General features: G+C 42.2%; 1 protein-coding gene across 1 annotated transcript; it reads right to left on the minus strand.

The window, feature by feature from the left end:
- Positions 1-528: 528 nt before the first annotated feature.
- Positions 529-25,573, minus strand: NDP (norrin cystine knot growth factor NDP). The gene is made up of 3 exons (XM_054471649.2): positions 25,208-25,573; positions 10,360-10,740; positions 529-1,781 (listed from the first exon to the last, which is right to left on the minus strand). The coding sequence occupies exons 2-3, from the start codon at positions 10,531-10,533 to the stop codon at positions 1,554-1,556; spliced, it is 402 nt and encodes a 133-aa protein (XP_054327624.1). The 5' UTR covers positions 10,534-10,740; positions 25,208-25,573; the 3' UTR covers positions 529-1,553.

A 25,573-nucleotide genomic window follows, 5' to 3' on the forward strand; every position in this document is an offset into this window, starting at 1 on the left:
CTGGAAACTGAATTGCCAAGTCTGGATTTGTACTGAGATGCCTAAGATGGACATAGCACTGTGCTAACATCATGAGTATTCTTGTAATGCCCAGTAATATCATTCGATCCTGAGCACTGGACAGTCAATGGCACACAAATATTGTTAACTATTTGTCCTTCTGCTGGTTCTTCCAACTTCACTTATGGATATTTATTTTCTTCTGAGAAAAGTGAAGAACTTAAAAAAGAGGGGACTCCTCTGTTTCATTCCATAGCTTCCAAGGAAGCCAAAATGCATTAGATTTTGTGTTTATTCAATGGGCTAAAATCTAAAACTCAGAGTCAAATTTAATAAGCCCTCAACACCTTGGTATATTGATTTCAAAAAAAGTTCCCACCATGCATTCTTGAACCCCATTTCTCTCTCTTTTTTTCTTTTGACTCTTTTATCATATCATAGGAGATGCTCAAGTACTAGCTACATGTATGTTCTAGTCCACACAATAGTAGGATATCAAGTAGGAAAAAAATACTTAAACAGTCGAAATTTTGAAGATACTCTCTTTTTATTTCAAAACGTGGGAATAACTCAAAATTTGAGCCTCCAGGACCAAAACACATTTGAACCAAACGTTCAGAAGACAAGCCAGGCCACCATTTTGGCAACACGTTTCACATGGACAAGTGGATATTAGAGAATGATGCCCGCGACACGGCTAAAGCTATAGCACACCCACAAATAGATTCATACTTGGTTGTCTAATTTGCATGCATGAGTATGGTGCATTCTCCATGCCACTAGTACATATATGCCTTTTCCAGAGTCAGTGCAGGATCCTTATTTGTGCAAGTCTTTAAAAGTCTGCTCCCTTACAAAATTTTACCATAATTTATCTGAGACAGCCTTCCTGTGACAAATTCTTTATGCTGCTTTTACTTCCAAAAAGTCATTTCTGAATAATAATTATAGCTGTCAAGAGTTCCAGCATCACATAAAAGAATCTGTTTGTTAGTTATTTTAATGTAAGCTCGCTGACTGTGAGTAAACCTAGCTAAACATATCCACATGCTTGGTATCTGGAATTTGAAATCGGTAACCTTTAGCAGCAATGGCAACCTTAGACCAAAATGACAAGGTAAAAAGAAACATCAACAATAACAGAAGATGTCCCAGGAAGAGCTGGGCTTTTCTACTCTCCAAAGTAAATTCTTCCCCAACATGCACCAAACACTGACAGCCTGACACGCTTGTGTATGAGGGCCCACATTTTCCCACTAATGCTGGATTGTTGGAAACCCAAACAGCATTGAGAGCCAAGGGGGAAAATGCCTGAATCTGAAAATGAACCAAAAGAAATTGTACCAGAGAAAGGAGATGGGAACTGCAAAGAAATTCCCAGAGTATCTCTCTCTGTCAACAAGCATGTAGAATCTTTATTACTAGAATATGCAGAGTCCCGGGAGAATTGTTGCATCCTTTTTTGCCTTAACTCTTTTCTTGCCAGTCTTTCCCTGGCTAGTCGAACTGCCTCTACAGTTGTCCCATCCAGAAGCCACACACAGCAGCGGGCCTCAGGAATTGCATTCCTCGCAGTGACAGGAGAGGATGTACCGGTAGGTGGCAGTGAGTCGCATGCCCCCTGAGCATCGCAGCCGCAGCGCCTTCAGCTTGGAAGTCTGGGGCCGGCAGCAGTGACAGGAAGAACGGAAGGGTTGCTTGAGGACAGTGCTGAACGACACCAAAGGCTCGGAGCGCGACGCCTGGCTGCAGTGCCCCTCGCACCTGGCCAGGAGCACCATCTGGGGAATGAAGAGGAGGTGGTTACTCTGTGGGCATGCCACAACCTTAGCCAGGTAAAACAGCATCTTTTGAAAGACCCTCACACTCCTTGCCAATTCCTGCTAGATTAGACCAGTGGCTCAATGCATGTTGCATTTTTTTTTTAAGTCAACACCCAGGCCTCATTCAGATAGATTGAATTAAAATCCTTGGGGATAGGGCCCAGGCTTTCGTGGTTTTCAAAGCTTCTTAGGTGATTTCTAAGTGTACTGAGGGTTTAGAACCACTGAATGACGCCCATCACTGTGATGTGCGAGTAAAAACCAACGAACAAAAGAAATTTCTCCTGACAGGTAGTGGTCTACCACTGGCCCAGTGCATTGCAATTCTACCAGTAGCAAAATGCAGAAAGTCAATCCAAATTGAAACCAAGAAGTAAATAATGACTACCAAAAAAAAAAAAGAAATTGATTTGTGCAGGAAATAGCTAAAGAACAGGAATATGGTTTCTGAAGAAGAAAATAGGATAGCCTGAGTAATGCTCAGGAAGAAATATTCTGGGTGCTGCAATTTGGGACAAGAGAATGAAGTAGAGACAGGGCATGTCTGGGGCCCTGAAATCACACTTCTGGATTTATATGTTGAAGGAGCCTGGGATTTGTGTAATTGCATCCGCATCTTCAGAGTCATTTGGGGCAAATATTAGGATGTACCCATTCTGATAATCTCTGTTTCCAAAGATTGGGCTGGAATAACGGAGGCTATGTGTTCTTTATAGTAGCTCTTAATCTGGCTTTAGCAAACAGACACCTTTAAGAATCTGATGAAAACTACCAAAGTTATCCCCAGAAAAATGTACATAAGCACACACACAATTTGCATACAGCTTAACGGAATGGACAAAAGGATCATTTATGTATCCCATACATAAATCCCGGTATCCTGAGAGTGGGAGTCATGGGTGGGTAGGGTGGAGCAGCTTGACTCATTAAGCTGCATAATCCTAATATCAAGGTGGGGAGGGGAGTGGAGAATCTGAGATTATTGGTCTGTGGTTATTTAAGAGGTTTTGCTTGGTGAATTTCATGTTAAGTGATGGAGAAAAAAATCCCCTGGGCCAGGTGTATTGTCTCATGCCTATAATCCCAACACTTTGGAGTCTGAGGCAGGAGGATCACTTGACCCCAGGAGTTTGAGACCAGCCTGGGCAACATAGCAAGATCGTGTCTCTACAAAAAAAAATAAAAAGTTAGCCAGGCGTGGTGATGTGCACCTGTAGTCCCAGCTACTTTGGAGGCTGAGACAGGAGGATCACTTGAACCCAGGAATTAGAGGCTGCAGGAAGCTATGATCAAGCCACTGTACTCCAGCGTGAGTGACAGAGCAAGGCCCTGTCTCAAAAAGAAAAGAAAAGAGAAGAAAAGAAAAATTTGTCCTATAATTCCAGAACCAACAGCAAGATCACAAAAAGTGAAACTGTTCAAATGAAAGATTAAAAGATACATATATATGTATGAAACCTTTTGACGTTTACCTTACAATATTGTAGGAATTAGCAGTTATTATTAAAGACTCACCAGCTATTATCTCTGACATCATCCTGTAGGGCAGAACTAAACACCCAATGTTTACAAGAAAAAATAGCCAGTCCATCTTTCCAAAAGGGAGAAAAGATGAATTCTGGTAATTACAGATTATTGGCATAGTTATCTGAGAATATGCTGGGGCTAAATCCAACAATCACTTAGCAACCACCAAGGCAATACGAGATACTAGAAAAAAAACAGCAGGGCTTAGGGAAGAATAAGTTGGACTAGACCAGTGAATTTATTTTCTCTGAATGATCACAGAGGCAGAGAGAAAATAGCAGCTGTAAGTTGTTTTGATTTTTTTAAAGCTTTTGATTCTATCCTACCTGCTCTTCATTTTGACAGGCAAAGTAAACTATCAGAAATGGTTTTGTTTTTTTGTTTTGTTTTGTTTTTAGAGACAGAGTCTTGCTATGTTGTCCAGGCTGCAGTGCAGTGGTTATTCACAGGCATGATCATCGCACACTACAGCCTTAAACTCCTGGGCTCAAGGGATCCTCCTGCCTCAGCCTCCTGTGTAGCCGGGACTACAGGCATGCACCACTGTGCCTGGCTCTGAAATGGGTTTTGAGAGATTATGCCATAGGTCAGTAGTACACAGGCTAGTCCCTAATTCCCACCCCCACTTCTCTAACGAGAGAGAGAGTCCAAGATCTTCCTTAGTCTGTTCTCCCCCCATCTCCCTGTATGCGGGAAGAGCTGCTTGATACGTCACCTTGGAGTAGTGTTAAATTTGCTAATCTCTCATCTAGATCATCTATTAGGTTGATTAAGCAGTTATTCACAGAGTCACCTTCCGTGATGGAGTCTTCAGAGGTGCAGTTTCAGTCTGGGTGGACAAAGTAAATCTGTGCCAACAAACTTAACTCAGAAGAGCCAACAATGATATGGGACATAATATCCAAGTGATGTATATACAGGTGAACCAAATGTAGGCCTAACTGACTGGGCCATTAGCACTGTCCATAAAATGACCAAGTCAACAGCGTAGGGCCATTTGTAAATGAGCTCATCTGATTGCAATCTCACTAAAAGTTTTCAGGATGTCCAGCACCACCCCCAGCCCACTCTGAAGGACAAGAACCCCAGGCACTGAAGGACGTGGGGCCACCTCCAATGGGCTGGGCTCCTCTTCCTCGGGAGCTGGACTGTTTGTGCAAGAAGAATGCACAGACATGTACAATAAGTGCCTTCAGTAGTTCAGAATAAAATCCAAAATCTTGAAGAGGAGTCAAGGCCCTTCATGACCCAGGTTTCACGTGTGTTTCCAGTCTTACTTACAACTGTTCTCATCACTCTACTACCCACTCCCTACTCCAATCAAACTGAACTACTTAGGAGTCCAAGAAAGTGCCCTGAATTCTCCTGCCTCTTGCCTTTGCTTATGTCTTCTGTCTCCCAAATATGTCCTTTCCACCTTGCTCTGCCTAATAAAATCCCACCTATCTATTCTCTGTAGCCAAATTCAAATGCTCTTTCCTAGAAGAAAAGACTATGAAGCAATTATTGGACCCTTGATGTTCTCAACACACACACACACACTCACACACACACACACACACACTCCTAGAAGGAAATCTATCTCTGTTTTGTGTGTTGAGGTGGTAAAGCAGAAGTTTGAAAGATAAGATCCTTAAGGGATGGAAGGAATAACCATCTGCTCTCCTGGTTTACTCTCAATACTTCACATTTTAGCTTCTGCCATGCCTTACTTGTGTTTCAGCACTTGAACATCTCCTGATCTCTTCCGGATCAGAGCTTCTCAGACGAATGTGCGTGTGAATCATCTAGGATCTTGTTAAAAGACAAGTTCTGATTAAGTAGTTCTGGCCTAGAGCCTGAGATTCTGCATTTCCCATCAGATTTCAGTTGATGTCAGTCCTATTGGGCTGATGCCCACACTTTGAGTAGCAGGCCTCTGGACCCATTCAAGTTTGAGGGCTCTGCTCTAGATGAATCACTAGATAACCATCATTTCGCTAATAAGAACATTTATTGAGCACTTACAATGTGAGTTATTTCATCCTTACAACAACCCTACAAGAAAGTACTGTTATGATCTATACTATTAGGACAGATAAGGAAACTCAAGCTTTAGAGAGTTCCAGTAACTTGCCCAAACTCACATAGGTGGTAAAATGCAGAGCTGGAATCAAACCAAGGTCTATCTGAAACCAAACCCCTGACCTAAACCAGTATAATACCTGCCTCCTGATACCATGTTTTCCTGAAGCATATGCCAACTCACACACTTCCTTATCTACATTGATTTGCCTCAGAAACCCCTGACCATATCCATAGACATACAAGTCTAACTTTTCTTTTGAGCTTCTTGGGACATTAGCTTCACCATCCCCAAGCTTATGCAGAGCTGAATCTTCCAAGAGCCTTGACTGACCAGATGTCACCATTAGCATCGGAATAAAGACCCAGCTGTCCCATCCTAGAAGAGCATTTTTGCGATTTTACTCCAACAGAGTGGAAACATATTTTGCCTTTTTCGCAGCAGTGAACACTATGCACCCTTATTTCCATGGCACCTCTTGAAGCATCCCCTATATCCTCAGGAACAAGATTCACCCATGCTTCTTCTCCCATTCTTTCCCAACAGGCAGCCTCAATAACTCCGCTCATCTTCAGGGACCCAGGTCAACCTCCAAAAGATCTGTGCTAGGCTGAGGGCACCAAGAAAATTGCAACCAGGGAACAAAGCAGCAGACAGATGGTGGGGGCTTTGAAAGGGTGGATGGGAACTCAGCTCACTCCAACTAGAGACTGATCTCTTCACTCAGGTCATGAATCAAACGGATACAAACTGATCTTTGTGCACAGAACACTTCTCCTCCCTCTCTCCCCATTTTCTTGTAAGCATTATGGAGGCAAAAAAATTGTCTCTTTTTTCTTTCTTTCCACTTTAGAGTCTCCAGCACCTTCCACAGCACCTGGACATGGTAGGCACTCGGTATAAATTTCTTCCTTTTAAAAAAATCAAATTATATCTCTCAAGTAGTCTATTGTATTATAAACACAATATTCCTGACTCCCTTCATTTCTCCTATCACACCATGAGCTTGGTGGGTAGCAGTAGAAGATGGCTTGTGGGTCCTGTTAGGAAGCTGTTAGGACTCAGCCCTTAGCATACCAGGTCCTCTTTTCCTAGGTTTTGTCTCCCAAACCTCTTCCTCGTTATCCTTTGTTGTTGCTCTTCCGGTTCCCCACCTGGTCCTGTGGCCCTTGCCAGTTCAGACAATCATGCCCTGGTTCCATGCCCTGGCCTGGGGCCAGCATCCCCCACTCCTCACCCAACTGAGACTTTCCAGGTCTCCCCTGCCAGTTTGCTTTCCCACCCTCCATTCCTGAAATCCCCTCCCTGGCCCAAGTCCAAAACTCATCCCCCTCCAGCCCCTCCTTCCTCCATTCATCTGGGAAGGAAGGTTAGACAGACATCGGGGCTGTTTCTCTTTTACTTTTATCCTCCCTGTTAGCACCCAGCACAGTGGCTTACATTTACTTTGCTCTTCTGCCCCACCCTGTGCTTAACAAGAACTACAATAAGGTTCATTTTCCTAATCTTTTAAGGCCATAGGAGATCCCAGCAGTTACTGAGATCTCAGTTGTGACTGAAATAGAAAATTGAGTCTAAACACCTGCTTAGTTTATAACTTTATCATCAAGATCATAATATCATCTATTAAATGGCTATTATGTGCTGGACACCGCTGGATGCGTTACAAATCACCAACACCCATACCCATACCCTCAGGTAGACAGCTCTATTTTGCATGGGAAGAAACTGAGGCACAAAGAAGGAAGTTACTGAACTTCCTCAAAGTCACTCATTCGGCAAGCCATGGAGCTGGAATTGGAAACCAGTTCTCTCTCACTTCAAACCTGGCATGCCTCAGTTCTCATAGAGATTCCACCAGGCAGTCTGTTTCCACTATCAACTGGTCTTTTGCCTGTTTGCTCTACAGCCTTTACTCCAAATTTTAGAGAAACTTAGTCTCCCATGAAGATTATAAATGAACCTGCTACTCCCAGGATCTTTTGTACCCAATCCCAGGAGGTGCCACCACTTAGAACTATCAGGCACATCCTAATCTGTGGCCACACTGTCCTCTTTGGTGGGCCACTGTGGCCAGTCTTTTCCGCCTGACTCCCTCTCAGTCCTTTCCCGAATTGCTAGGAGATGGGCAGCAGGGACCTAGGACTGGCCAGCTGCAAGTTCAGGGCTGGGATGAACAGTCTCATTGAAAGCTCCCAGAAAGGCTTTCGCGATTATTTATTTTTTCTAGAAACATTGCTGAGTATAAATTATTACTGTCAGCAGATCAGAAGTAGAGCCTGAACTTCTATGTGATGGCTCCTACATTCTACTTGTGTTCCTCCAGTATGAAGATCCAAGTACTGGGAAGATGAATGCTGTGAGGCAGACTTTGCCACTCCCTGGCTATATGATATCAAGCAATCTAATTATTTTGGGCTTCAGTTTTCCTTACCAGGATAATGGGAATAATAATGCCTGCCATCACAGGTTTCTTGGCAATGATTAGAATATACAGTATGAGGTGCCTGACACATTAGGTGTTCAAGCAGGTACACTCCCTTCCCCGAGCCTGGGTCACATTCTCCCTCTCTTGTCTTTACGAGGCCAGATAATGGATAAATGTGAGTCAGAAAGCATTAACAATTGGCAGGCAAACAGTAGGCACATGTTTAGTAAATAATAACCCTTGAACATGATGTCAAGGGATAATTTTTATAGAGACAAAAAAAATCTATCCTAGTCTTTTCTTTGTAAAAAGAAGCTAGGGTAGATTGTTGTTGCCTCTTTTCTAGACGTAGGCTAAATGTTTTATCCAAGTCTCTAAAGGCAAACAATTTCATTAAGTAAGACCCATTAGAGAAAAGATCAGCCTGAGAATGTAAGAGTTAAGAATTATAGAACATTTCCAAATGAAAACAGTTTTGCTCCTGGATACATAGAGAAAAATCTAACCTAGAAAAGGTCTGGGTAGTTGAGATTTTGCCAGGCATATTTTATGGCCAGGGAAGAAAGGTTTATAATTGCAAGCACCATTTACATAAAACTATTGCTATATTTGGGATAGTTTGGGATGTTTGAAAACAGATTGTTCCCAAGAAATTACAAACATTTCTCCTGCTATCACAATTTTGCGCTGTTATTTGCCATGGCATTCTGGAAGAAACAAAGGTGAATAACAGTACACTAAAGTCTGTTTCTAAGACTCATGCTCAGAATTCACATGTGAATTTCTTCAGTTTGAGTTCATCATGTCTCTTCTTTGACCTTCGCTAGATTAATGTGATTGTTGCCAAAGTACTCCTCCATCATTTCGTCCAATCTTTCCAGATTGTTTTCCAGTTTTTATAGATGCTCCTATTTCTTTGTTCCTTTCTATCATCATAGTGACACTTTCTTTGAAATAATTTTAATTCCTTTTTTTTAAAAAAGAATCACGATTATGGAGGACAACTCAATACAGAAAGAAATTATCCATGGAATAAAATCACTAAATATTCATGCCGTCTGTTTCTGAAGGGGGAGGGAAGGAGAAGCTAATAATTGCTGCGGTCAACCTTACGTGGGCCCACAATTTCTGAGCAATCACACTTGTAAAAGCACTTCTCATGTTTTTTCTCAATTTGTTTTAGTTTTCCTTTCCTAAGAAGGAATTGTAGCCCTGCAAAACTTTATGTTCATCTATTTACCCCATTTTTTTTTTGGTTCTACAAGCACAAATAAGAGCCAGAAAGTTTTTATTAAGTGGAAAATCTCTATTTTTTCCCATAGTCATAGATCTTATTAATATAATGGTTAAAATGATTTAACTCGAATTCTGATCCTCCTAAACTAAAATGAATCATCATCACTGAGCTATAATCAGAGAAATTAATGGAAATTTTCAAGGCATACAAAAGTCATAATGTTTTTGAATGGAGAGTGGAGGGATTGGCTTATATGGTCTTAATTCTAGTGATTGATACTATAAAAAATTCTTAATTATACTGGTAATTTCAAAAAATACTTGCCATACGAGAATGTTTAAGTGTTTTTTTTCTTTTTTTTTATTATTATACTTTAAGTTTTATGGAACATGTGCGCAATGTGCAGGTTAGTTACACATGTATACATGTGCCATGCTGGTGCACTGCACCCACTAACTCGTCATCTAGCATTAGGTTAAGTGATTTTCTTCTCAAAACTAAATGTAAAAATCTCTGAGATTGGGCTAAACAAATTATTATTTACCAAGTGTGGACGAATTTCGTTCATGTGCCTGTTTAGGGGCAGTGACAGTCATGAGATCTCGTATGTTCCACCCTACAATGTGCCTCCCTTCTGGGTGGTCCACATAGCTGGCCACTCTTGGTGACCTTTTAAGCATGATATTCCTTTGCACACCACTGAGGCACGGATTGCCTCTGCAAGAAACATGCATCCTTCTCCAAACGAGAAAGATTGGGATAAGCAATGTAAAAATGATAAATTATCATATTGCCACCTTATCTTTTGAAATCATTTTAACAGAAATGTAGCACCTGAAGAAAGGCTCAGACCACAAAGCCAGTTATTTCACCAAGAATCTCTTTAAAGAGCCCTCCAAGAAGTATGTTCCGCTGCTCAATCACATTCTTTGCATTCTCTTCCTCTTTATTGATGATGGAGCTAGAGAGTTATGATAACTTGTAAACTCCATTTTTCTTTTTTGGAAAAGCACACTACCACTCATAAATGTCACAGCCAGGGGCAAAGGACACCTGTCCCACTGGATGGCTGTGCACATGATTGATTAGGTACTTTTACTGATAACAGTGCAAAGCACGGGGGGGAATTCTAAAAGCCTCATTCTCCCACAAGCCCTGTGGGCCTGCCACATCACTTAAGTTTGGGCTATGATCATAGTTCTCCATCCCCTGACAAAGAAATATGGCTTCTCGCCTGTTTCTGAGGGAAATGCTCTCCTCACAGAGACCTTAGTCTTACCTTTGAGCTACACTTGTACAATGGGTGACTGATAGAATCCACATAGTGGTGCCTCATGCAGCGTCGAGGGTCCGAGTCCATTATGAACGAGCTGTCCGTTTTACTGTCTGTATCTCCCATTATCACCAGCAGGGAGAGCATAGAAAAGGATGCAGCTAGTACATGTTTTCTCATTGTTGTAAGGAAAAACTTCTCTAGAAGAGCAGCAGAGGGAGGCAGAGGACAAAAAATTGGAAATGGCTTCACCTCCTAGGATCCAGTCCCGTTCAAGGAAAGGGCAGGATCGGGCTGAAGCTTTCTGGTTGTCATTGTCCTTTATGTGCTGGAGTTTTGTCTTACTCTTTGCACTTGCAATCCATCATCACAGTATCTGCTGCACAGCTGGAATGAAAACAGAAATTATTTTCCCCAGAATTATTTACCCGGAACCACTAATGGAACCCAGGAGGTATTAAGTAGAATTTTTCCATGTTATTTTGAGAGAAGAATATTGGTTTCTAGAGTGTCATTAGCAAAGGTTGTCATCCATTCCACCCCAACTCCCATAGCTTATGCTACGTATTTATAACCATTTGGAGGTGGACACGATGGTTTAATGGAAGCACATGTTGACTTTAATTGCTGAAGTCCATGTTCCTAGGGGCAAGAATAGTTTGAACCCATGTTAAAGATTAAACATGTTGTTCTGGCAACAACGTAACCGAATTGGGTGGTCTCATCTTTGTCCTTGGTTGGTGGGGGCGGGAGGGTCTATTCAGTTTCTCAGCAAGCTTTGGTGTCAGCGTCAGCTTACAGGGCTAGAGAGGAGACAGGTCAGCACTAATAAACACAAGCCATGTCCCACAGGGAAGCACATTTTCCATTTCCAAGTCCATGCTCACCCACCCACCTAATTTTCCACTTCTGTGCCCTAGGCTCATCCTGTTTTTGCTTTAAGCCCCATAGCACCCAGCACTGATGACAAACTGCATCTGAAATACACATTATGCTAACTGGCCTCCAGCACAGTTAAGGTATCACGCGTGTATTTGCCAACAGAGTCACATTTCTGCAGAGCCTTTGTAGCCTGGGCACATGGTATAATTCGAAAAAGAAAGCAGTTGTTGGAGCAGACTTACCATTAAAATAAGATCATATTATGCCGGTTTTTCTGAAATTTGCTTTGTTCTTTTGACCATACCTCTTGGACAAAGGACCGGGGTCCAGAGATCTCTCCAGATTACCTCACTAACTCCCCAGGCATAGCCAACACTGGTGCTTTCTTTCTTTTAATCACAACAGAAGACAGAAAGTATCAAAAATATTTTCAAACATTTAGGAAAATTGGGAGGGCCTGATATTACATCCAAAACAAAAGGAACATGATAATTAAAGCTTCGGGAAATTTTTCAAAGGTATTTCAGATAAAAGTTTGATCATTTTGTTCATAGGCAACATTTTCCTTAACTTTCTACTCATGAACAGTCTGAATAAACAGGGCAAAGTGTTGATAAAATCAAGATTAGGAGTTCAAGTTGGCATAAGCCAATTTATTTTGCACTAATAGAACGGCGTCAGACCCATTTAGCCTCAATTAGCTGTCTTGGAAGTGTGAGGTAGGGGATCCTAACTGGAAAGGGGTGTGTGAGATAGGGCTGTTTCAGAGCACAGAATCCCTGGCAATAGCAAAGCCTCAGCACATGTGCCTCAGGGAAGTCCTATAAATTGCAGGAAGGGCAAGGACCAGTAATGAGGGGACCCACCTGGACTTGAGTCCTGGCACTGCCATTAATTAGCTGGGGAAGCCTTACACAAGTCATTCAACCTCCTCTAGCCCAAGTTTCCTCATCTGTAGAGGGAAGGAGTTGACAGAGATGGCATCTGCTGTCCCTTCGTGTTCTAAAATGCCACCACTTGATAACTATGGATTCAGTTACTATCATCTCCATACGCAGACGGTGAGCCCAAAGTTGACGAGAACATATTCCAGCACAACTTTGCACCACTTTATGTGCATGCTAATAGCAACATCTCATTGAAATAAATCAAACCTGTGCCCAAAGTTTCAAATCTGCAAAGGATGCAGAAGAGCATGTTTGTTTTCTTTTCAACCGCATAATCTAGGTTTTCCTATACACGTTACCCTGAAAATTACCAAGACGACAACTCAAGGAGCCAGAACTTTCTTGGAGTCCACGTTCAGAGGATGAAATATTACTGACCATTTCCCAGGTTTCAGTGTGACTAAATTATCCCAAGTGGTTATCTGTCTCTTTGAAGCCTTAATTAGCGTCAGAAAGAGAATTGATTAGATTTCACTGCTTCAGTCTACAGATATTTCTCCCAGGAGTCAATGGCAAAAGGATGAAGAGAGAAGCAGACATTCCAGTCCTGGCCCCACTTCTGCACTGCCAGCAACTTCTCTTCAGAGCCATGGCCAGGAGGTATGGTTAAATGAGCAAAGCAAATTAAAGAACATCATGTACAGCATGATGGCAAAAACAAGCTACATCAATAACAAAACCCTACATATGTGTATGCATCGTTGTATTTATTGGCATTTCCACTTTCTCCACAGAAAAAGAAAATATAAAGGGCCCTTAAAGATAGAAGAGAATTTAAGAGAATAAAAGTCTCATTTAAGAGAATGAAAATTAAAGTACTTTGAAATACATCGTTCAACCAATCAGATTTACAAAGATTCCGAAGTCTGATCATGCACCCTATTGGCAAGGCTGTGGGAAAACAAGCCCATTTTGGAGAAAGTTCAGTATAAATTGGTCCAAACTCTGTAGAGGCCAATTTGGCAATACCTTTTAAAAATGCAAATGTATATAATTTAGACCCAGCAATTCCACTTCTGTGAATTATCCTACATGTGAAATCACATGAGCACATGGCTGAAATAGCATAAAATTGGAAACAGCATGAAATATCCATTAATAGGGGACTGGTTAATTATATTCTAAAATATTCACACAACAATATACTAACCAACTATATACGGAAGGATGCAGAAACTCTATGTATTGATTTGTGTTAAAATGGGGAGAGATAAAAACACATATTTGTATAGCAAAGCTCTGAAAGGATACCCAAGAAACTAACAAAATTAGTTACCTGTGGTAGTTGAGGGACAGGCATGAGAGAAAGACTTTTCACTGTATATCTTTTTGTATTTTTAGATTTTTGAGCTTGTGAATGTATACTTTATTTAAAATTTCATTAAAAAATAAAGCTTTCTCTTTTAAAAGCTCAGCTTAAATCTGGTAACTAAGTTAATGGATGTTTACTGTTTGTGCCAGTTTGAGTATTTTAAAAATATTATATTTTTATTTCTTATAATTACGGGAAGGCATGCTAGTCTCTTAGTCAAATACTCTTCCAGGGCGACCGCATCGTTCTTGTACATTACTGCCACCTAGTAGCACCATCCTGAATTGCAAGCACAGTTTAAAATTTTTTCCTAAAAATGAATAAAACACTTTGCAAGCAGATATTATGACATTTACACAGATAAAGAGATAGTTAATGTCACATACAATGTAACTTGATCATCTGGCTTTCTCTTTAGAGATGGTGAGCTGAACCCAGAAGTAATATTAAAGAATAAAAGATTGACAGGAAATGTTGCTTTACCATTAATTCTAAGAAATAGATTTTTCATTTCAACACACTCAGAAAACGTGATAGTTGTTGTCCAGTTTTTATCTTAAATTCTGAGATAAGAATGTAAGCAACAATGTAAATATGCCACAAAACTCACAGAACCCTCAAAACAAAAAGGTAAGATTCTGAAAACATAACCTGGCATTTTTTTTTCTTTCTTTTTTTTTTGCCTTAAGTGTTCAAATTGAATGAACCAACACTGTTGTATTGAAGAAGAAATAAAAATAAAGCTGAAGAAAAGAGCAATGCTAAGTCAAGTTGTCAACATTGTGTTGCTCAGGGTGTGCATAGGTGAGAATGTGCAAAGTATGGGAGTGGGAGGAAGACCTCACAAAGAGGAAAATCAGGAATTAAGAAAATGTACACCACTGAGATCACCACTTTCTGGCAGCCTAGGATTATCTCTGCCTTGTAGCAGCTTCTGTTGTTTTCTCAAAACTAAATTAATTCCAGTTTGCCTTAATTTTTTAAGACATGTGTCATAAAATCAAATGCTGCCTACGAAGACTTAGAACCTTGGCCCAGGCAATAATGGATTGAACAAGAGAATGACTCTCTTGCTGAACTCAGTAGCCCTGTGGCCATGCTATGCTCTGGATACAGTCTCTGAGACATGGACTTGGCCGACGTACAGAGCCCACATTCTAATAGCTCCAATGTGGAGCCGCTGCCGGCAGGAGAGGCACGTAGGCTGGCGTGCCCGACTTTGGAGCTACCTTCCAAATGATACCAGTGGAAAAGAACAACTGGTGCCCAGATTTCCCCACCTGTCATCCTCAGCGAAATAATATAGCAGAGCTTACAGAGGGCCCAGCCTCCTGGGTGAGAGATGGTGTTGTGCCCACAGATCAGCTCACTCTTGGGCTGACCTTCTGGCTGGCAGAGGGTAAAGTGCTGGTTTCACGCAAGTTATCTCAGCAATAGGCTAAGACAAGTGGCATGTGCCAAGAATGGCCTTATTCTTGCCTTGCTTGCCAGGCACAGGAGGGTGGTGCTTCAGTATCCATATTTCCCCCTAGGCTGTTTTCAATACTAATGTATACTGATATTCCCTTCTGTGGCTTCTTTCAACAAATATTTTTTAACATGTATTTATTGAGCACCTACTGTGTGTCTCCTTTTGCTCTAGCAGATAAGAGATAGGGTCAGGAGAAAAATACAGTTCCTATCCTCGATCCCTCTTCTAGCTCACTGACTCTGCAGGCAAAGAGTCTTGGCCTGTTGTTTTCCTGGATGATTTTTTAGACACATTGATAAACTCTCTGAACATCTAATTTGTATCCAATATTCATTAGATCATTTCTAAGAAGACCAAGTTAAGCAAATAAAATATAATGACCTTGGAATGGAGTCAGTATATCAGCCAGAATTACTTGATATTTATTGTAATTTTTTTAAAAATTATGGTATGAAGCATAAATAAAGTGAAGATGGTAGAACATAAAGCCTCTATCAAAGAAATTGCAAAAACATCAAAGATTTATAAGTGGAAGAAAGCTTGCTAGATAACCCTAGATAAAACTTCATACAGTACTAGGATCAGAAAAGCAAGAAACTCTAGGTCTAATTCAGAAAGTGTGAAGTGTTAAGTAGCCCCTTCCCAGGAACTCAAAGGATTCCAATTGGATCTAGTCAACTAGATGCCTTGGAGAATAAGTCAAATGCCTCTTCCCAAGGCAGTTAATTTATAAACTGTAAACAGCATGTTGGATTTTATAAAGCATCCTGTGCGTTCAATGAATGGTTTTTAATATTCCTATCTGGCAGCACATCAGTAGCAGCCAAGGATCCAAGCCTGGGCTGACCCAGAGGCAGCGGCACTGACTGCAAACGCTGCTAGGCCTCCAGCCTGCCAACTCCAGGTATCTCCAAGGATGGGCAGGCACAAGGTCAGTGGGGAGGAAGCAGTTCTTACTCCTTTCATCTCAGAGATAGGCACATTTCATGTGTCTAATCCAGTGCAGGGGTGGTGGGGGGTGAGGGAATAAAGACAGCAATGACTGTCCCCAGAGTGCTACCTTAGGAGAAAGAAGACAACATTCTTGTGATTAAATAATAGTCCTCCAGTCTGTGATAGGACTCTGTGTTCTCCCAACTTGCACTACTAGCCAAGTGTAGCCAAGCTCAGCAGTGGGGGTGATGGAGGAAGAAAAGAGATGGGAGAAACAAAAAGGATGGAGGAATATGGCCAGGGAAAGAGGCAATGAATTACAACCCTGGGGTAAATAGGAGTGCTAAACTGAAGGACTAGAAATATAAATAATTTGGAGGGTGGGGAGATGAGCCAACTGTCAAATGCCCCCACCTATATGTATGTCCTTGGCTTGAATAGTTTTACTGTCTGAGGAGGGACTAGAGTGGGAGGACTCGACCTTGAGTCTGACTGAAGCTTAAAATCCTGATTTTTTTTTTTTCAGGCATTGTCAGGAACTCCAGAAAAACATCTCATTGTTATCCAAACTCCCACTTACCTACAGCTTTCATCTTTTCCTCCCTAGACCCATTGCTCGCCTATGTTGTTAGTGTTCCGTGTCCCTATACCGATTTGAAAGAAACATGGGATAACAATTTCACTGCATTCTGAAACTGATCCTCAAGCCGTGAGTCCTACCCTCCCATCATTGGCTGTGTGATCTTGAACAAGTCACTTGCCTTTTCTAGGACTCAATTTCCTCATCTGCAAAATGAACAGATTGGTCTAAATGCTTTTATGTGTCTATCCATTTCTAACAGTCTCCAACTCTACCCAAGCTTCTCAGAGTACAGCCCCTGCCTTGGGGCTACATATTCCCCAAAGCAATCCTACAAAAAGAGTTCCCTTCTTACTTAAGGAGTTAATGATTGCAAAGAAGTTCTAAGGTGGTGTCTCATCCAACACTGAAGCCCAAGCTATAAGTATTTGCCCCTTGATGAAGCTATATTAGTGGCCTGAAATAAAAACAGCCATTAATAACCATTTGACTGAGTACTTGCAATGTACCAAATAGTTTCTAAATTAATAATATCCTGTTAATCATAGGAAGTGGGCCGGGTGCAGCGGCTCATGCCTGTAATCCCAGCACTTTAGAAGGCATTGTTGGGAGGATCACTTAAGCCCAGGAGTTCGAGATCATCCTGGGTAACATAGGGAGACTTCATCTCTACAAAAATAATAAAAAAATACTAGCCAGACATGGTGGTACACGCTTGTCATCCCAGCTACTTGGGAGGTTGAGGTGGGAGGATCACCTGAGCATGGGTGGTTGAGCCTACAGTGAGCTGTGATCCAGCCTGGGCATCAGAGTGAGACCCCGTCTCAAAAAACAAAAGTTAACAGTAATAATAATAATAATAATAATAATTTGAAGTAGTGAGAATATTTAACCAGTTACTATTTCTCATAAAACTGTCTTAAAATTTGTGGGGTTTCTGTCCGGTATCCACCAAAGCATAAACGGGGAGAGAAGAAAGACTAATAATAATAAATCACGCTAGGATTAGACTTCTTGCATTTGATAATGACAATATAGGCTGAGTTCCACCCTCTTGCACCTTTCTTTTGAAAGACCCTTATTTCTTAACTGAGCTTGAGCCACAGATTCTCGTGCCCTAATGGGACAATCTCTGATACTCTGGTTCAGGATAGAAGAGAAAGATTGATTAGAAAAGTTGTCTTCTCTGCAAGTAAAATCAGTAGTCTTGGGGTCGAGAGCAAAGCCCTGTGCTTGGTAAAGTATCTACTACAGAGCTTCTCTGCTAGGGGAGGTACATTCTAGAAGCCCTGGGCTGGGACTTAAGTCTAAAAGAGTTGACCACTGGGTATGGCACTTGGATCTGTGGGCTTCTATGGCCCACAGATACTCAGAAAAGAGTCATTCTGAAGAATGGAAAGACTCATTCTGAGTTTTTAACAGTTGACATAACTAATTGACTTTTAGAATACAAACCTTGCATAAATTGGAAATGACCAGGTCAGGTTACCCAAGTGTCAGGAGGTACTTTTCTGTTGAAGTCTTTTCCTCCAGGGATTCATTTCTGTAAATCCAGCTGCCCAGCTGAAAGCTGTGACTGAGATGGGGATGAGCTGTCAGAAAATGCTTAGGGGTGGCCTTTCTATAGTGCCTCAAATCAACAGTAGCCCTAAACACGGAGTCCTCTTCTATCCTTTCTTCAATGGGGAATTAAAGTAGGGAGAGAGCAGATCATGGGAGAAGTAACAAAAGAGGAGGAGGAGGAGGAAGGATTCATTTTGAAGTTCAAAATCTGCCACTGCCCTTTCAATTTTTTCAAATAGCACAATTTCAGTCAGGGAAGGATCCCTTCATTTCACCCACTCCCTCCCAGGAAGGGGATTTTGTATGAGGAACGAGACACACTCTACTGCTCACCTTACATAAGACTCTTTAGAAAGAAAATAGGAGAGTTCCGAGACACCCAACTCAGAGGACTCAGTCTTGCCAAAATGCATGAATGTACATTCTCCCTGTGGAAAAGAAAAGGTACCAGGTGTTCTGGGGACACTTGTGCTGAAATAACTAAACACTTGTTCTGCTGCTGTACTGCTGGCTGTGGTATGGCCTCAGGAGAAGAGAGGTGACCAATGTTAGCTCAGGGTACAGGCTCCCTTTTACCCTAGAGCCAAATGAGCATGTTGGCTTTTCTTCAAAGAGTGCAGCAAAGTGTTTCCAAAGCTGCGTTTGAACCTCCTCACCCGCAACAACACTTTGGAATGGTGGGTAGTGATCTCACCTAACAGCTGTAGAGCCCTTAGTTAGGAATGGGGCATAAACAATGGGAGCAACTCAGTCTTTCCATTCCCCATTCAATTTGCCTTTTCTGCCCAATGGTGGGATTTGAATACTGAATTCAATCCCGTTGCAATCCAGAATGCTCCTAGACTCAGACATATGTCAAAGGGGCAAGGTTCTCGTAAAAATCACATAAAAATACATGTCCCTATATTGCTGATAACCCTGAACTTGTTGGGGTGGTGGTTTTCTGCTTGTCTTGATTTGCTTAAACCATGCATGCTGCAGCTATGTCTATGTCTTTTGACTGCCAGCTTCCCTGTAACAATACTATTCTGCTGCCTTTGGATTCCACACCTCAAAAGAAAAACTTAAATTCTGAAAAGGAGTAATTTTTCATAATTTGGTGGGGGGGCAGTGAAATCACAGCAATGTAACGAGTCCTAAAATATCCTCTCAAGTTTTAAAGAAAAATTGGACTTTGATTAAGGATTGGATTTCTTTGATTCTTTACATCCATTATAGTTTGTGGATACAAATTATATTTGTACCCACATAATTAGGTACAAATGTGTGTACCTCCATTTTACTTCGAGTTGAAGATAGGGGATGTTTTTTCACTTGAGGAGTTGACCTCCTTTTCAGGTAAAGACAGCAACTTCAAACGCCTTCCTGGGAGGGAGAGTGGGTGAAATAAAGGGATCCTTCCCTTTCTGAAATTGTGATATTTGAAAATATTGAAAGGGCAGCAGCAGATTTTGAACATCAAAAATAATCCTTCTTACTTCTCTTTTGTTACTTCTCCCCTGACCTCCTCTCTCCCTATTTGTATTCCCTACTGATGAAAGGATGGAAGAGGACTCCACGTTTAGGGCTGTTGTTGGTTTGTGGCACTGTAGAAAGGCCACCCTTGAGCATTTTCTGACAGCTCATCAACTTTCTTGAATGTCTTAACCTGTTGCCCTTTCATTTTTAAAGGATACTGCAATTGGTTGGATCATAGCTTAAAAGAAAAAGTTGGGATTGAGCCAGGCCTTGGAAGAGAGCAAATCGTCTGAAAAATTCTTAGCTTTTGTGGAAAAAAAAAAAAAAGAAAAGACAAAAATGTTATCTATTGCAAATCTTATACCCAGTTTAAAGCTACTAGTCAATGTTTATGGCCAGATTTTGCCATGAGGGTGAAATGGACCCCAACTGGATGAATTCCTGATTATGAGCACTGGGGATATGTCGCCAACTGAAGTTACCCATTCTTTGAATTTACTGAGTCAGCACTCTTCCTAACAAGAAAGTAGTTGTTTCAGATTGCAAACCCCATCCAGGGTTTCACGTTCTTACTGTTGAAAATGGGTCTGGGGGTATGACTCTAGTGACATATCCTTGACCATCAGGCTCTGAGAACCTCTGATGAAGGGGACAGTGCACATGAATGGTGACAAGCAAATGACTGCCGGAGACACAAGAAAAAAGCTTTGCAGATGCAAGGGAAGCTGGCATCAGAAATAATGCCATCGGCACAATCTTCCTCAACAACTCAACTGTGTGGGTGTGTGAATTTGCAGCATGCAACCTGCACAGCCAAGTGAGTACTGATTCCAGTTCCAGCCTCCCCTGCCCTGCTGCACACACATAGGGGTTTTGGAAGGATTTCCCACCCTTTGTTTTCTCCTGAAATTAAACACGGAAGTTCATGATTGCTGACCTGATGGGCGAGGAGTGGGTACTACCAGCTGGAACATTGCCACTGGCAGGGGCAGACAAGAAAACAGGAATGCTCTTAATGTCCTCCCAAAGAAAACCTTTGATGGACAAAAGAGTGGTTGTATTTTTACCCTCTCCCTTCATGCTGCCAGGCGTCTTTAAATAGATCCTCTAGCCTAGGGACTTGTACGGAATAATTCATATTAAAACCCAAGAAGTGGTAGTGTAGGGGAATTGGTTCTTTCTTCTCTTTCTTTCCCTTTCTTTCTTCCTTTCTTTTTTTTTCTTCTTGTCAGGCTAACAGGGAAAGACTCATTTTAATTCAGCCGCTTTAAATTTTTCCTTTTGGGTCCTTTAATGAATTTTAGCTAATTTGAAAAAGACGACCAAAGCCCCCAGAATAAGAAAAGGAATAGGAAGCCGCCTGGTAGCTTGCTCTTTAATACCTTTTGGTCCCAGGGACATTAGCAGCATCTTTTAAGGATGTCACAGGGAGGTTTACATTGAGGCTCTTAAATGGGAATCTCTAATTAAGAGGTCCACTTCCTTCCATTTGCAACTCATCAACGAAACTGTTGTTCTGCTGTTAAGAGACAGAAAGAAAGAAAGAAAAAAAGAAAAAAAGAAAGAAAGAAAAAATCCTGCCCCATCTCCAAAGCCCCATGCATTTTTTAGTTCGGATCAACCCAGAATATATTTCTCCCCTCTTTCTTTCACCAAATGGGTTTCATAAAGACATTTGGGTCTGTGCTGGCCAAATTAGAAGTCCCGTCTCTCTTTCTTTCTGTTTGGGGAGGGAGGGATGTGGGAAGGACAGACCGGGAGAGGGGGCAGGGCAGGGGCCAAGGATCCAGAGAGCTTTGTTTCAAGCCACTTGTCTCTCCCCCGAAACAGAGAATAACCACATTTCTCTTAATGTAGGCCGAAGTGCATCCGGGCATTCCCATAGCGCTCCCACCCCAAGGCCTTTGCCGGAGATGTTCGGGTCACTGTGATGGTATGCTCGTTCCTGCCAACCCGGTCACTCCAGCCCCGCTCTCGGCAGCCCAAAGGGCAGCTAAGCCATGTGGCTGCTCCTCTCTGTGAGTGGATTCAGGCTCAGGACTACAGAAAGCCCCCCAATCCTATCGGCCCGGCAGAGCTGGTGCCAAGAATGACATCCTGGGAATACTATGGAGATGGGGAGATCTCATGGGCTGTTCTCCCCGGATGGAACAGGACCCAAGCTGTCTGGAAAACAGGCAGAGCAAAGAGCCAGCTGACAATGGAAGGAGCTCAGGCGAAGGGAAAAGGGGGCGGGCTGGGAGCAGTGGTGAGCAAAAGAAAAGAAAAGCCACATGCCACCCAGGAAGATTCCAGGACTGGCGGGAGGAGGTGGAGGAGGAAGGACTTGCAGGAAACAAGTACCCAGACATGGCACTGCCAGTCTAGCTGGATTCTTTTCTGAATTAGATTATGCGAAAGAAAGAAGGGAAAAATATAGCCAGCCAGCTGTTCAAAGGCTTACAACCTTGCTTTTATTGTCCGGGTAAGTTGGTGAGGTGGGGCATCAGAGGAATTCCAAACATACCATCCCAGAGAAATTTTAATATGTTCCACAGTGTCATACACGAAGAGGAAATGACAGCTGATCACAGCCAGGGCAGGCCACAGCAACCCAGGCCCTGGAGCTCACCCACCCTCTCTCACAGCCCTGCTTCCCGGCTCTGCCTTAGCACTTCACAGTCTGTCCACCTGCCTTCCCATCCCCTCTGCTCCCACTGGCTGCTGGCCTAGTGAAGAGGGCCTGGGCAAAGAAGCAGTCACTGGCCGTCATGGGAAGAGGTGAGGATGGGCTCGAAGGCCGCTGGCCAAGAAGCTGAGGGCTGGCTAGGGTGAGTCAGGCACCCCAGGGAGTCAGAGGCATTTCAATCCAACCATGGGGGATTATCTGCTGATAAGGACCAAGTCAAGGACCCTGGTGATGCTGTTTTCAGGGGTTTTTTTCCCCCCCAGTAACCTAAACACGTGATAAAACACCATACTGGGTTATTTGAAAGCAACACTGTGTGGCTATGATGGAGACCTGGGTTTGGGGAAGAGTTTCCAACAGCTTCTTCCCAGGGGCCTCTTGAATTCAGGCCAGGCCCAGAGGTCATTGGTTTTGATACTGGGGGTGGGACAAGTAAGTGGTGAGGGATAGTGACTGCATCTTCCTCCATATGCATGTTTCTAATTCGATGATTCATCAAGTGGCCCTGATGTTAGCTACTGAGTAGGCGACTCACACCCATCCCCAATAGAGACAGCATATGGTCCTTTCCACAGGGTGCTCAGGAGAGCAGAGAAAGGATAAACTACTGTCTTTTTCCGGGATTCTTCTACCCAGGCTGGAAAGATCTAGCTGTGTTAGCTGTGCAAATGACGTGTACCCAGGATCTGGTGAAAAAGGCCAAAGGGGAATCCCTTAATCATAAATGGAAAGAAAACCCACTGATGACTGAGAATCATTTCAAGTAAATCTAGAAACCAGTAGCTGTTTTAAATAATTCTTTATAACAGGAAAGTTATTGCCTGCTTTACCCATTGGCAATGCCCATTTCAGTTTCAAAATCTAACTAGAGATGGCATATGGACTGAGAATTAGAGTATGGGACAATGTCTCATTCACCTTTGCATCCATCGGGACTAGCATAGCACTGGGCATCTAGAAAATGCTTAATAAATATTTATTTAAAAATTGATGAAATAAATAATTAACCAGAGAATAATAGTACTTGAATTGTGAGTTCTTAAAATAGAGTAAAGATTGCTGGCCACCATTGGTGGCTGTAATTCCAAGAAACTCACCACATTTTTCAAGGGCCCAGGAAAATAAATGAGTTGGAAATTGTTAAATGTATTGAAAAATGATTTATTTTTCCCTTGACAGTGTCATTGGAACTCGAATTAAGATTGAAAACTCCACAGGCACACTTCCATCTGTGGGTGTCAGCTGCTTGGTACACAGTCGTAAGAAGGCCTCAGCCAGTTCTCCCGTTACCTGAACCAAATGTATTTTAAAATAAATGATGCAAAACATTGCATTTTGTGTTCAAATACTCTCATGTAATGATCTGAATAATAGTTTAAGAAAATTGTTTTGATTCAGCTAAATGCTTTGCTAACCGCAGTTTTTTTAAAAAAAAAAATTACAATAAAATTGTACAGCAATGGAATCCATAGTGTCTTTTATGGCTTTCTTGAATAATGAATACCCCAAAGTTGTAAATTAACCTATTCAAATATCAGATTTTCACTCAGCGATGCTTATTAGGCTGGTTATCAGAGAAAATCAGAAAAGTTTTGCATAAACTGTGTACCAATTTGCAATGAAAACTGGCAAACAGGACCATAAAGTTTCCTTGAATTAGTAAGACTGATGAGAAGAAAATGAGCAGATATTTGCATCTGGTTTAAACGCTCAGTTGAGAAGCATTGTGCAGTCCCCGCTGTATTTGGTTGACACCCACAGCAACCCCGCATTTCAGTCATCTCTCTGTTTTCAAATGCACCTGGTATTTAATCTTATGTGTTGGGGTAATTTGCCAATGCCAGCTCCTTGTAATTAAAATACATTAATATTAGAAATGTAAAGAGACATGTTTCACAGCAGCCATATCTGTTATTAATGAGTTACAAAGAACTGTACAAGGGACTCCCATCTTGCCAAATAGCTTCCTTTCCTGCACCTGAATCTCAGTAAAGATGGGAGTCTGCCTCTCACGGAGGCTTATCTGGGTTTGTCTATTACAATGAGCCTCAGTTACTGGGCGTTCTGAGTCATTAACATTCTGTACACAATCAAACTTCCCGTCCCCCAAGAAAGAGTTATGCCCATGCCTCCTACAGCTCAATTGTTCATTTAAAGAGAGAACTTGTATTCCAAAGTTTGAAAGAAACCTCGGAATATTCCGCAGGTAGGAGTCATTCCTACAGGTCCTGGTCTCTGTGCTGGTGGGAGCATCCTTTCCTGGTCACTCCTTGAACATCATGCTGCAGGGACGAGCTGATGACTAAAAATAACCCCCTGCAATAAGTCCAAGGCAAACAGCATGCATTTCCTCGGACTTTTTGCCCAATCAAAATCATACAGTAAATCCATCCTCATCTCCTCCCGGTGCTCCCGAATGCATCTATGGAAGCGAAGACCTGCACGCTGAAAGAAGAGTGCAAGGGAGCAGGATTCCTGCAAAGCTTGACACAGAAAGCTAGAAATAAATGTTGCCTATTGTTTGAAGTCATTCTGAGCACTCCGGCAGAGCCCTGGCAGGAGATCAGCAGCATACATAAGTAGTAATAAAAGTAAACAGTGCGCTTTTAAACTCGCAGTCTTGCCTGCGTTAATAGTGCCCCCATTGTAAGTGGGATGAGGGTGCTGGGGAAGATACTGGGCTCCATGAATCCATGCTGGCGAGTTGCTGCTTCGCAGCCCCCTTTCACGGGGTCAACTATAAGAACCATCACAAAGTTACATCTAACTACGCAGAGAGTTTGAAAAGAAAAATCTCTTTAAGTCAAACCAAAAGATATTTTCAAGCTTTTCTAGGAGGCTCCCTGCTCTGACACAGACTTCAAAGACCCGTTCATTTAAGAAACACAATGCTAGCATGCTACAGATTAATGCAAATTAAAGTAATGCAAATTTAAGTGGTATTTAAAGGTTGTCTCTTTGTCTGAGAGGAGGATGAAATGCTCGGTTTGGAAAGAAGCGATTTCCTAGGCAAGCCGGCAGCGCTTGTTTTCCTGCTTACCTTAGGGGAACGCAGGGCTCCTTTCTTCTCAGACTTTTCTGAGAGCTAGAAAGAGGTCCTGTTACTTCCAAATGCTTTTGTTCTTCTGTCCCTCTGTCACATGGCTTGCCTTTTATATTTGCAACACACAAAAGTTAGGACTGTTGTTTAAGCGACACAGGGAGAGAGAGAGAGGGAGAGAGAGAGGGAGAGAGAGAGAGGGAGAGAGAGAGAGAGAATGTCAAATGGAAAAGTGCCATTGCAGTCATATATCAATCAGGCGTGCGGCCGCAGCAGCGCACTAGCAAATGGGAATGCCACGGAAATGTGAGGCGCTCGTTATCGGGGACTCAGCCGCTGCCCACCGCTCGGCTCCCTTCCACGGAG

Source organism: Pongo pygmaeus, chromosome X (assembly GCF_028885625.2).
Source record: "Pongo pygmaeus isolate AG05252 chromosome X, NHGRI_mPonPyg2-v2.0_pri, whole genome shotgun sequence".
NCBI classification, from domain to species: Eukaryota; Metazoa; Chordata; class Mammalia; order Primates; family Hominidae; genus Pongo; species Pongo pygmaeus.

Coding starts and splice junctions, on each gene's coding strand:
- NDP (XM_054471649.2), bottom strand. CDS start 10,533: ATGAGAAAACATGTACTAGCTGCATCCTTTTCTATGCTCTCCCTGCTG. Junction 1,782..10,359: donor TGTACAAGTGTAGCTCAAAG/GTAAGACTAAGG, acceptor TTCATTCCCCAG/ATGGTGCTCCTGGCCAGGTG.